General features: G+C 47.7%; 1 protein-coding gene across 1 annotated transcript; it reads right to left on the bottom strand.

The window, feature by feature from the left end:
• Window positions 1-330: 330 nt before the first annotated feature.
• fh (fumarate hydratase) lies at window positions 331-6,711 on the bottom strand. The gene is made up of 10 exons (XM_030340513.1): window positions 6,519-6,711; window positions 5,286-5,417; window positions 4,846-4,956; window positions 4,527-4,703; window positions 3,833-4,015; window positions 3,115-3,280; window positions 2,619-2,822; window positions 2,042-2,169; window positions 1,775-1,928; window positions 331-857 (listed from the first exon to the last, which is right to left on the bottom strand). The coding sequence occupies exons 1-10, from the start codon at window positions 6,636-6,638 to the stop codon at window positions 715-717; spliced, it is 1,518 nt and encodes a 505-aa protein (XP_030196373.1). The 5' UTR covers window positions 6,639-6,711; the 3' UTR covers window positions 331-714.
• Between the last annotated feature and the right edge of the window lie 5,468 nt (window positions 6,712-12,179).

The raw sequence follows: 12,179 nt of genomic DNA, 5'->3' as shown, positions 1-12,179 counted from the left end.
ATGGGTGTCATTTATTATAACGCGTGTGTGTCCTTCTCAGGTCAATCAAAAAATACGTTTGTTAGTCTGTAACGCCCATTACTCACTTACTACAGCAAGCTAATTTAAACATCACTTTACTTACATCCATCACAGTTTATTGGCAACTCAATAATGAATATTATTGTAATGGTAAATAAAGTCCCTATAAACCGACAGACATGAGGAAGGATTATAAGACTGGACAACAGAAGTGATCCAGGGCTAACCCTATCAATGTGTCCCCGAGGTTTCTTTCAGACCCACAATGTTGGATATTGGGTGTGCATCTCTGACATAAACCACTGTACATCTGTTTCAATTGTTTATTTTACACAAAAATGCGCAATGAAACCGACACCAGCTGTCCTGAACCCCTCAGACAGACCTGAACTGTAGTGTGGATCTCCCCTTTACACACCGTCAGGTATCCCTCCTGTAATATTGGAACAAGTCGCCCTATTCTTGGGCTATAGCATAATGTCAGCATCATGAATCACAAGGGAGCTTTGTAAAGGTTGGGATGAGTTGAATTGGCAAAAGGTCCTTGAAGCACATTAACCCCCCGGCCGTGTCCTCCTTCCCTGGCTCTGCCCTCCACCTCCACCTCCCATTCCCAGGGCCACTGGATACTTCTATTCCCCTACAGATGCTCTTGTTTCTCCAGGGAGCCGGTGCTGGTGGCGGTGCTGGTGTTTATTTGGGGCCGAGCATGTCGCTGGGCCTCACCCACTGGTCGAACTGGTCCTCGGTGACGTAGCCCAGCTCCACGGCCATGGCCTTCAGCGTGGTGCCCTTCTTGTGGGCCGTCTTCGCTATCTGGGCCGCTTTGTCATAACCTGGAGGGAGCGAATACAGTAATACATGAACCACGGCAGTCAGGGCAGCTGAGCTTCCCGTCTTCCAGGAAGACAGGAAGCTCACAAAACTCTGTTCTGAGTTTTGTGAGTAGGGTTTTAAGATGGTTTATAGAGGGGGGAAATGTACCACATGTATCTGATAATAATTAGGGATACACCGATGTATCGGACAAACATCGGTAACGGCCGATGTTCGCGTTGTTGACTGTCATCGGCCTATCGGAAAATAAGATGACATACACAGACGGCAGCGGCCGATGTTTCCATGTTTAATGCTTCCTCCTCTTGAAATGCCACTGGAACATGTCTTACAAACTGCATTTCGCTGATCTTTCTCCGAGACCGTGGAATACTCCCACACGACCGACATTTTCTTTCACTTTTAATGGTAAACAAACCACAGGGCGAACAGGACACTGATGCAGGACAGGACACCGATCAGCGGAGGTGTCTTGCTTCGCCCTGAAGGAATAAGCCCCTACGATAATGACTGGCGACGTTCTATACATTATCCCGCTTATTACACGGCTACTTGCCAAAATAAAAAAAATAACTTCACATGGTGTGTCTTTTTACAATTTACTTGTTACCAGCATTCGTTGTGTTGATCAGCAGAGAAATAGTCTGCCAAAGACATTGACGTCGCTTAGCAACCGAAGACGCTGGGGTTGACAAGTTACTGGACTACTTGCGGAGTTATACCAAAGACGTCATTAGGTGCAAAAAATCCTTTCTTTTCCTTGACAGCGGTCAATTATAGTTGGTGAATTATCAAATATAATTCACCGCCGGAAGTTGCGAAGGGCCCATGCAAGTGAACGGAGCGTTCCGCGGCATTGAGAAGACCCGTGTAATAAACTTGTAGAATGTGTGTGTTGTGAGGTCTGAGGACTCACCAATGTGAGGGTTAAGGGCGGTCACCAGCATGAGGGAGTCGTTCATCAGCTGGTTGATGCGCGCCGTGTTGGCCTGGATGCCCACCACACAATTGGTGGTGAAGGAGACAGAGGCGTGGCCCAGCAGCTGGGCCGAGTTCAGCACGTTCTTGATCTGAGAGTGTGAGTGAGCGAGAGAGGGCGAGCGAGAGAAAGAAAATAATGTTACCCAAGTATAATGAAAGTGGAGCGTCCATGACACCGATCCGGTCTACTCAGGTGTTGTACCATCATGGGTTTGAAGACGTTCAGCTCAAAGTGTCCGTTGCTGCCTCCGATGGTGACGGCCACGTGGTTCCCCATCACCTGGGCTGCCACCATGGTCATGGCCTCGCACTGGGTGGGGTTCACCTTGCCTGCTCACAGTGTGTGACGGAGAGACCAGGCCCAAGGGGTTAGGGAAAGGCCATCCCTAAAATAAAACTCAACTTGTAATCTGAAACTGCTCCAAATGTCGACAGCTGGACAGGCAGAGCGACACAGCCACTGTGTGAGTGAGTGTCTGTGCCAATGTGTGTGTATGCGTCTGTCGCTGTCTGTATGTGTCTGTCCGTGTCTGTGTGTGTGGATATATTTCATCAGGGAAGAGATGCCCCGATTGGTCAGAAATTTGTCCGGAGTAAATCTAAATAGTTTCCAACAGAGGCTGACGCACGAAACGGATCCACTCTAACAGCTGAGGGACAGCCATGCCCTTCAGGCTCCCTACAGTGTCAGTAGGGCAGTAGGGAGAGGGACAGACCTGGCATGATTCTGCTGCCTTCAGGCTCCCTACAGTGTCAGTAGGGCAGTAGAGGGAACAGACCTGGCATGATGCTGCTGCCCGGCTCGTTCTCCGGCAGGATGAGCTCCCCCAGGCCGGAGCGCGGGCCAGAGCCCAGGAAGCGCACGTCGTTGGCGATCTTCATCATGCTGACGGCCACCGTGTTCAGCGCCCCGCTCAGCTCCACCAGCGCGTCATGGGCCGCCAGCGCCTCAAACTTGTTGGGGGCCGTAATGAAGGGCAAGCCTGCGGAGGCGGGACACACACCTGCTGTCACCCAGGGGGGACTCACTCTGTCACACACCGGCTGTCACCCAGGGGGGACTCACTCTGTCACACACCTGCTGTCACCCAGGAGGGACTCACTCTGTCACACACCTGCTGTCACCCTGGGGGGACTCACTCTGTCACCCAGGGGGGACTAGGGTCAGACTAGTACCGCTACCCTCTCATTACCAGGACATAGGAAGGGTCTGGACGGGGAACATTTCTACAGACACTAGACCAGAGGGTCCTGCCCCCTGGGGGCGTGGCTTGCCTGTGAGGGAGGCCACAGTGTCGGCCACCTTCTCGGCGAAGCCGATGCGTGTGTTGAGCCCCGTGCCGACTGCTGTGCCGCCCGCCGCCAGCTCGTACACCCGGGGCATGGCCGCCCTGATCCGGGCCATGCTGTACTTCACCTGCTGCACGTAGCCGCTGAACTCCTGCACACACACACACACACACACACACACACACACACACACACACACACACACACACACACACACACACACACACACACACACACACACACACACACACACACACACACACACACACACACACACGTTGTCTCTCAAGTTCCTGGTCATTTTTTCATTCGCTCCTACAAAAGGCTACTAAAAAGGTTGAGATAGAAGACTTTCACCATGATTTTAGTTGAAACTATATTTGCTTGCCAAACAGTTAAACTCTCCACCCAGGCCCCGCCCCTCGCCTGAAGTAGACGGAGCAGCTCCAGGATGTGTGAACACGTCTCTGATATCTACTTATCTCCAGAGATCCTCGGGGGTTCATGAGTGAAAGGTGTGTGTGTGTGTGTGTGTGTGGTCGTGTCAAGACAAGCGCGCCAGCAGCTAAAGACCCCCTTCAAGCGGGAAGCCCGCTTGTCATGGAGATGCTGGGCTGCCTGCTCAAACCACAACAGTATCCTGGAGAAGCCAAAGGGGCCGCTGGGCTCTCGGGGGGCCGCTGGGCTCCCGGGGGGCCGCTACCTGTCCGAGGGAGAGGGGCACGGCGTCCTGCGTGTGCGTGCGTCCGATCTTGATGATGTCTTTGAACTCGTCGGCCTTGGCGGCCAGTGCGTCGTGGAGCGCCTGCAGGCCCGGCAGCAGCACCGTGTGGACCTCGGTGGCCGCAGCGATGTGCATGGCCGTCGGGAAGGTGTCGTTGGAGCTCTGGAACAGGCACACAACCGATGGGTTTACCGTGTGTAGGAACCGGGGAAATAGTCAAGAAAACATGAGGCGCTCTTCTTCTTCACGTAAAATTAACTGCTACAAAGTATAACATATGACCAGGCAGGCATCGTCATGAAACTATGATCCAAGTTGTAGCAAAGAACAAGAAGACAAAGCAATAGTTACAACATTTTTATAATCTATAATCATAGCTACATTGACATCTTGATCTTTATTAGGATATCTATTACGTAGAAGCTTAGGGGCGTTCATATGTGCAAAGATCCCATATTGGTCTCCTACATCTATGGCCAGGAGGACCTCCAAGTTAAACACTAAGAAGTACAGTTCACAAATACAAAAGGTCCAGAGACAACAACAGTGGAACTACAACTAGCTGATCTCATGCAGTACAACAAATAGGAATGATACACGAGGGCCTCGTGATTCATACAGTCAACTGTCGCTGCAGGGGGTGAGAGCTCAGTGTGTGTTTGAAGAGTGTTACCTGGCTCTTGTTCACGTGGTCATTGGGGTGGACGGGGTCTTTGCTTCCCAGCTTCCCTCCGAGGATCTCAATGGCTCTGTTGCTGATCACCTCGTTGACGTTCATGTTGCTCTGAGTGCCCGAGCCCGTCTGCCACACCACCAGGGGGAAATGCTCGTCCAGTTTACCTGATGCTACCTGGGGACCGCAGACAGAGCTCAGGGGGGGGTGCTCACTATATTCCTCCAGATAAATATACCAGGTTGTGCACGTTCGTGCCCATGGCGGTTTGACTTCCTTATTTATTTATGTCTGTGATTGGTCTATGAAGCTGCTCTACCTCATCTGCAGCCAGGATGATGGCATCAGCAATCTTGGGGTCCAGGCCGTAGTCCTTGTTCACCTCTGCTGCGGCTCTCTTCAGGACCCCAAAGGCCTGGATGACCTGGATCTGAGAGGTACAGCAGGTAGTGCACAAACAATAAATCATGGGGGAAAAACATATTTTGAAGCCCCAATATTAAAGCTGTCCCTTCCCCCAACAAGTCGTTTTTCCTGTGGACATTGTCTTTGGAAAAGTAAATAAAACAATAAAGAAAGAAGACACGTAAGGAAATAAAATATTTCCACTTATATTTGTGTAGGCAGTGGGTTCATGTTTGTCTACACAACATTTGGTCTGTATCTTAATTATTGAAACGATCAGGGTTGAAACATACAGATATTGTGGATATATTATCAAAACAGTGTAGAGTAACTATCATTAGTCTCCAAACTTACGGGCATCCTCTCAGATGGACCCCCTATCTTGAAGTTCATGGTGGATCGGACCGTCTGGGCGCCATAGTACTTATCCACCGGGACTTTCAGCTCCCCAAAGGTGTCCGCCTCAATCCTATACTCTGAACTGGCCTGTACGTACCAACACATAAAGGGCGGGAAGAAGTAGACAGCAAAAAGTGCATTGGTCATGAGCTGTACAATGTGCATGCATCACATGCGCAACATTATATAGTTATTTGAGGTCAAAAGTGTGTTTGAGGTCTAAAGTGTGTTTGAGGTCTAAAGGGCGCTTGAGGTCTAAAGTGTGTTTGAGGTCTAAAGTATGATTGAGGTCTAAAGTGTGTTTGAGGTCTAAAGTGTGTTTGAGGTCTAAAGGGGGCTTGAGGTCTAAAGTGTGTTTGAGGTCTAAAGTGTGTTTGAGGTCTAAAGGGGGCTTGAGGTCTAAAGTGTGTTTGAGGTCTAAAGGGGGCTTGAGGTCTAAAGGGGGCTTGAGGTCTTAAGTGTGTTTGAGGTCTAAAGGGAGCTTGAGGTCTAAAGTGTGTTTGAGGTCTAAAGGGGGCTTGAGGTCTAAAGGGGGCTTGAGGTCTAAAGGGGGCTTGAGGTCTAAAGGGGGGCTTGAGGTCGGGGCTTGAGGTCTAAAGGGGAGCTAGAGGTCTAAAGGGGAGCTAGAGGTCTAAAGGGGGGCTTGAGGTCTAAAGGGGGGCTTGAGGTCTAAAGGGGGCTTGAGGTCTAAAGTGTTTTTGAGGTCTAAAGGGGGCTTGAGGTCTAAAGGGCGTTGACACTTCCCAAACCCACCCTTGCCCTGCCTGGCCGCCAACCATGCATATTGATAAAGTGGTGTGTCTCCAGGTTCTTGACGGCATGTATCAAACAATCCGAACCACGGATGGACCGAACCAGAACGGAACTAACAGTAAGCTCGGTGTAGCTCAGCTGAAGCAGAGGTTTTCATAAACCTGACTTTGACCTCTGGTCTAGGCAGGGAGATGCTAACTGATGACAGACCCCAGCAGTGATATCATCCGACTACAATAGCTCATTTGGGTACATATGGCGACGAAACCACTAGGGGAATAGGAGTCACTCAGAAACGCGTCTGACCACACACACACACACACGCACACAGCGGGTTATATAGTTATAGTGTGACCAGTAACTCGTTCCATACGGCTAAGCTATTGCTATTAAGGTCATTGGGGCTAACTGAATATATAAAGTATTAAAACCTACCATTCTGCAGGGGGTGACGGCCGCTCCAACGACAGACCTGGTCCTTATCCTGGTGAGGGGTCTATGCAGGGACACGGTGCTGCAGCTGAACCGCTGAACGCTTCGCAGAGAGCGGTACATGGCGAGCTGCGTCCGGTACGAGATGAGGGCGGAACCTTAGTAAACCAACCACACTCTGTCTTTGAGGGGCGGAAACATATCAACGGAACAATACGGCCGGAGTTAATTAAAAGCAGCACAGGTTTGGTGCTACGTCACGTGTTAAATGCTCACGAGGCATCCGTTTAGGGCGGATAAATAGACATATCAATAAATAAATAGATACACGTAAAAGTTAATAAATAGGTCTACTTAGAAATAAATAGGTATTCATGTTAGTAAATAAATAGGTTCCAATATCAATAAATATACAGGTTTAAATAACAATAAATAAACAGGTCTAAATAGCAATAAATAAATAGGTCTACATATCAATCAATAAATAGGTCTTCATATAAATCGATGAACAGGTCTATATATCAATAAAGAATATGTCTGCATATCAATAAATAAATTGGTCTACAAAGCAATAATAAAAGTCACGCAAGACATTAATATGTATAATAATGTTCCTCCAACTATAGATGTGTTTATTTATCCGTCGTACTCGTTTTTGGTTAAATTACATTACTATGTATTTGAAAGATTCCCATTTACCACATCATCGATAATAGGGCGTTGGTTGAAATAAAAATAATATCACAGAAATATGCAATAATAATAAACTAGAAAATGCATTTCCTGGAGAAAATGTACAAAGTGAGGTTGAAAATATTTCAACCTCTTATATCAAGTGAAGGGATTTGAACAAAAGTTCAAAAGTCTAAATGGAGTAAACAATGTAAACATGCACACCATTTAAGAAAATTTAAATGATTGGAAATAAATAAAGTGACAGCTGAATGAAAAGCGCATAAACTTTGCTAAAAATGCAGAAATGTAAAATTAATTGAACTGAAGAATCAGAAAGATCAAATGAATTGCCCTGCACCGCTGGTACGTGTGAGTGTGAGTGTGTGTGTGTGTGTGTGTGTGTGTGTGTGTGTGTGTGTGTGTGTGTGTGTGTGTGTGTGTGTGTGTGTGTGTGTGTGTGTGTGTGTGTGTGTATGTGTGTGTGTGTGTGTGTGTGCGTGTGTGCGTGCGTGCGTGTGCGTGTGTGTGTGCTTGCGTGCGTGTGTGTGTCTTTAAGAGAAGAGCGAGCTGGTGTTTAAAAGAGGCCCAATAGAGCGGGAAAAAACGCCCAATCTGGCGTCAACGCCTGAAGTAACGTCCTCCAAAAGTAGACCAACCGGCAGGGTGGTCACGTGGTTCAGGTAAGCCGGTATAGTTCCAAAACACGCCGCGCTGCCGTGTTCTTCAATGGGACAGACAGCAGCGATTGCAATGTTGAATGGTAAATATAAATAAAAAAAAAATACTTTTCTGACTATTGTTGCATATTTGTAAATGTCAGTTTTACATTTGGAGTGGTAGGGCGACAGCTGCAAGCTACTTGGATACGTTTTTAAGTTTGAGGGAAAGCTTCACGTTCCTGTAAGCATGTGTAGCACTAGGCTACTGACTTTAGTGGCTTAACCTTACTACATCTGTTCTGAGATCAAAGAAGATTCAAGATGTTAATTTTTGCGCAACTGGAGTATTGGAATTTCTTGATTTTGCTTGTAATTCCGATTCACTTACCCGTGGTCAGAGAGCGATTGAGAAAGCAGAGAACAGTCCATTTAGAATTTAGTTTCCAGGCAACTTCTTCTGATGAGGCAGGAGCTGACCACACAACAATGATACTTTTTAGACTAAGACATTAAAAGTATCACATATATGTAAGGGATAATGCCCGAAGAGGTGTCCATTATCAGGGTCCATTAATTCCTGATAATGGACACCTCGAAGGGCATTATCCCGCTTATACCACGGTCACTTACCATTGGTGACCAAATTAAGACCATTCATTTATATTGTCATGCGTTTTACAATCTGAATATAAAGTTTTCCACAAAACATACATTTGTTTCCCTGGTTACGCCTGAGGGTCCGACTAATACCCGGAACCACAATTACACGCCCGTTGGGTTCTCATGCAACGGAAACGTTGTTCACTCCTCCAGTAATTAGGACGGACCATAGCTACGACTTTAGAATGGGAGGTAGCGGGAGGTATTATAGTCCGCTGAGCTTTGTTTTGTTTCCCGTTGCTATGGTTGCTACTATTTTAGAGACGATACGCCAGCTAGCGCATTAATTGAGAACGGTAAACAGACAATTTGACAGAACTATTTGTCCAGGTGTCCGTATATCAGGAGTTATTGCACACCCTGCATCCAATCAGAATCGAGTATTCCCGCAGACCGTGGTATAATAAAGTATAACAACTCAATGTTGGATGTATAGTATTTTTTTTATTAAACAATGGGTTAGACAACAATAGTGTGTGTGTGTGTGTGTGTGTGTGTGTGTGTGTGTGTGTGTGTGTGTGTGTGTGTGTGTGTGTGTGTGTGTGTGTGTGTGTGTGTGTGTGTGTGTGTATCCAACTTGAAAAACAAGAATAAAGTGAAGGAACAGGGATGATTATTGTATATATAAGTGTGTTAACAAGAGAGGAATACGGTGAGGAAAGGAGAAAATTAAAAAAGCAACAAAAGTAAAATGGACCACTGGTAATAAAACCCTCTGCCTAACATCTGTTCGCTGCAAAGGAGGATGCACCATGTAAAGCTGGACCGAGTGTTTGAGATGCTGATTGTTTAGAAAAAAATCCTCTCCACATATATCCGGCTGAGGTTTGTGGAACTAAAAACAACTGGGAACAAGGACTAAGAACACCGAAGCAAACATACAGTAAGACTGACCAAGAACAGCAAAGTAGAGCCGGGAGGTATCAATAATAATAATAATAATAATACATTTAATTTAGAGGCGCCTTTCAAGACACCCAAGGTCACCTTACAGAGCATATAGTCATCATACATTTTTTAAAAAGCAAGACATTGTGGAAAAAATAAATAAATAAATAAATAAATAAACATAAGCAATAAGAAATAAATAAAAAAAAAAAACAATCAAAACAGTGATCAGTTAGACGTTGTGTGCGAGTTTGAACAAGTGAGTTTTGAGTTGTGACTTGAAGGTTGAAATGGTGTCTGACTGTTTTATGTGTGGGGGGAGGGAGTTCCAGAGCCTGGGTGCTGAACAGCTGAATGACCGGGCACCCATTGAAGTGAGTCGTGATGTGGGGATACATAGTAGTCCAGCAGAGGTTGAGCGGAGGGAGCGGGAGGGAGTGTATTCTTGGAGGAGGTCGCAGAGATAACTGGGGGCTAGGTTGTGGAGAGCTTTGTAGGTGAGGAGTAGGGTTTTGTATTGGATGCGGTAGTGTACTGGGAGCCAGTGAAGTTGAATGAGGACAGGGGTAATGTGGTCAGATGATTTGGTGCGGGTGATGATCCGGGCGGCTGAGTTCTGAATGATCTGCAGTCTGTTGATAAGTTTGGTGGGGAGTCCGGTGAGGAGGGCGTTGCAGTAGTCTATGCGTGATGTGACAAATGAGTGAACTAGGATTTCAGCGCTGGATTGGGTCAGTGATGGGCGGAGTCTGGCGATGTTGCGGAGGTGGAAGAATGCAGTCCGGGTGATGTTGTGAATATGGGGTGCGAATGAGAGGGTGTTGTCCAGGATGACGCCGAGGCTCTTGACTTTGGAGGAGAAGGGTACTGGGAATCCATCGATAATTATGAGTGGAGCTGGGGTGTGTTGTGATTTAGTGAGGGTGGATTTGGATCCGATGAGCAGGGCCTCGGTCTTGTTTCCATTGAGTTTCAGGAAGTTCCTGCTCAACCAGCTCCGGATCTCTTCCAGGCACGTGATGAGGGAGGTGGGGGGGATGGCAGCGGTGGGTTTGGTGGAGATGTAGACCTGTGTGTCGTCAGCATAGCAATGAAAATGGACCCCATGGTGACGGAGGAGTGTGCCCAGCGGGAGGAGGTAAGTGGTGAAGAGGAGTGGACCCAAGACTGACCCCTGGGGGACGCCCAGTGAGACACCTGAACACCCAGACTTGTGGTTGCTTAGTTGAACAAATTGTTGACGGCCGGTGAGGTAGGATGTAAACCAGGAGAGTGCAGCACCAGTGATCCCAATACCAGCTAGGCGGTCCAGGAGCAGAGGGTGGGAGATGGTGTCGAATGCTGCGCTGAGATCGAGGAGGATGAGAATGGTGAGTAATCCAGAGTCGGCTGCAAGGAGGAGGTCGTTGGTGATTTTGACTAGGGCTGTTTCAGTGCTGTGTTTTGGACGGAAGCCAGATTGGAACGGTTCGTGGAGATTGTTAGTGTCGAGGTGGGACTGTAGTTGTGCGGCAACCACCCTTTCAAGTGTTTTGGAGATGAAAGGGAGATTGGAGATGGGCCGGTAATGGTTAAGGTCAGTTGGGTCAGCACCAGGTTTTTTTAGGATGGGAGTGATGGCAGCCAGCTTGAGAGTGGGGGGTACAGTACCAGTAGTGAGGGAGGAGTTAATTATGTTGGTGATCATGGGGGAGATGGACGGAAGACATGCTTTGACAAGGGAAGTGGGAAGAGGATCGAGCTGACAGGTGGTGGTTTTGGCTTTGCGGATGAGTTCTGAAACGGTCTGTTCTGTTACTAGGGTGAAGTCAGAGAGGGAGCTGATGAGAGGTTGGCCAGAGGTGATCATCCAGGGTGGGTCATCAGAGGGGGTGCGAGATGAGGCCAGTTGTTGGTGAATGGTGTTGATTTTAGAGCTGAAGAAGTCAAGGAACGCAGTGCATTGGGTGGTGGAAATGTCTGGAGGGAGAGATTTAGGAGGCTGAAGTAAGTGGCTGACTGTTGAGAAGAGGACTCTGCTGTTGCCTGTACCAGTGTTGATGAGGTTGGAGTAGTATGAGGTTTTGGCAGTGGTGAGGGCATTCTTGTAGTCATGGAGGTGGTCCGAATACATTTGGCGGTGTACAGTGAGTTGAGTCTTACTGTAGAGTCGCTCCAGTCGACGACCAGTGGCTTTGAGCTGGCGCAGATGAGGAGTGAACCAGGGAGCAGTGTGGGTGAATGAGACTGAGCGGGTTTTCAGGGGGGCCAGGGTGGTGAGGGAGGAGGAGAGGCAGTTATTGTAGTGAGTCACCAGGTCAGTCAGGGAGGAAGCTGGGGGAGGGTTGGGGTAGGAGCTGATCAGGGTGGAGAGGTCTGTGGTGTTGATAAGTTTGATGTTTCTGAAGGAGATGGTCCGTTGTTCCTTGGTTTTGTGTAGTTGGGTATGAATGTCAAAAAGTACAGCTTTGTGGTCGGAGATGGGGAAATCAATGACATCAAGGTTAGTGGGAGTGATGTCAGTGCAGCAGATTAAATCCAGAATGTGACCTTTGTTATGGGTTGGGAGGTTGACATGTTGTGTGATGCCAAGACAGTCCAGAAGTGATGTGAAGTCATTAGCAAAAGTACAGGATGGGTTGTCAATGTGGATGTTGAAATCACCAAGGAGGATAACAGTGGGGGACATTGCACATACAGATGTAAGTAGTGATGAGAATTCATTGAGGAAAACGGCGGAGGGTTTTGGTGGTCTGTAAATGGTGACAATGATAGTGGGTTTGGGGCCTGAGAGTTTTACAGC

Source organism: Gadus morhua, chromosome 18 (genome assembly GCF_902167405.1).
Source record: "Gadus morhua chromosome 18, gadMor3.0, whole genome shotgun sequence".
In the NCBI taxonomy this organism is placed as follows: domain Eukaryota; kingdom Metazoa; phylum Chordata; class Actinopteri; order Gadiformes; family Gadidae; genus Gadus; species Gadus morhua.
The sequence above is the reverse complement of the archived record's forward strand: the minus strand, read 5'-3'. Positions and strand labels throughout refer to the sequence as shown.

Coding starts and splice junctions, on each gene's coding strand:
- fh (XM_030340513.1), bottom strand. CDS start 6,638: ATGTACCGCTCTCTGCGAAGCGTTCAGCGGTTCAGCTGCAGCACCGTG. Junction 3,281..3,832: donor TGCCCCTCTCCCTCGGACAG/GTAGCGGCCCCC, acceptor GTGTGTGTGCAG/GAGTTCAGCGGCTACGTGCA. Junction 858..1,774: donor CGCCCTTAACCCTCACATTG/GTGAGTCCTCAG, acceptor CGCTCCCTCCAG/GTTATGACAAAGCGGCCCAG.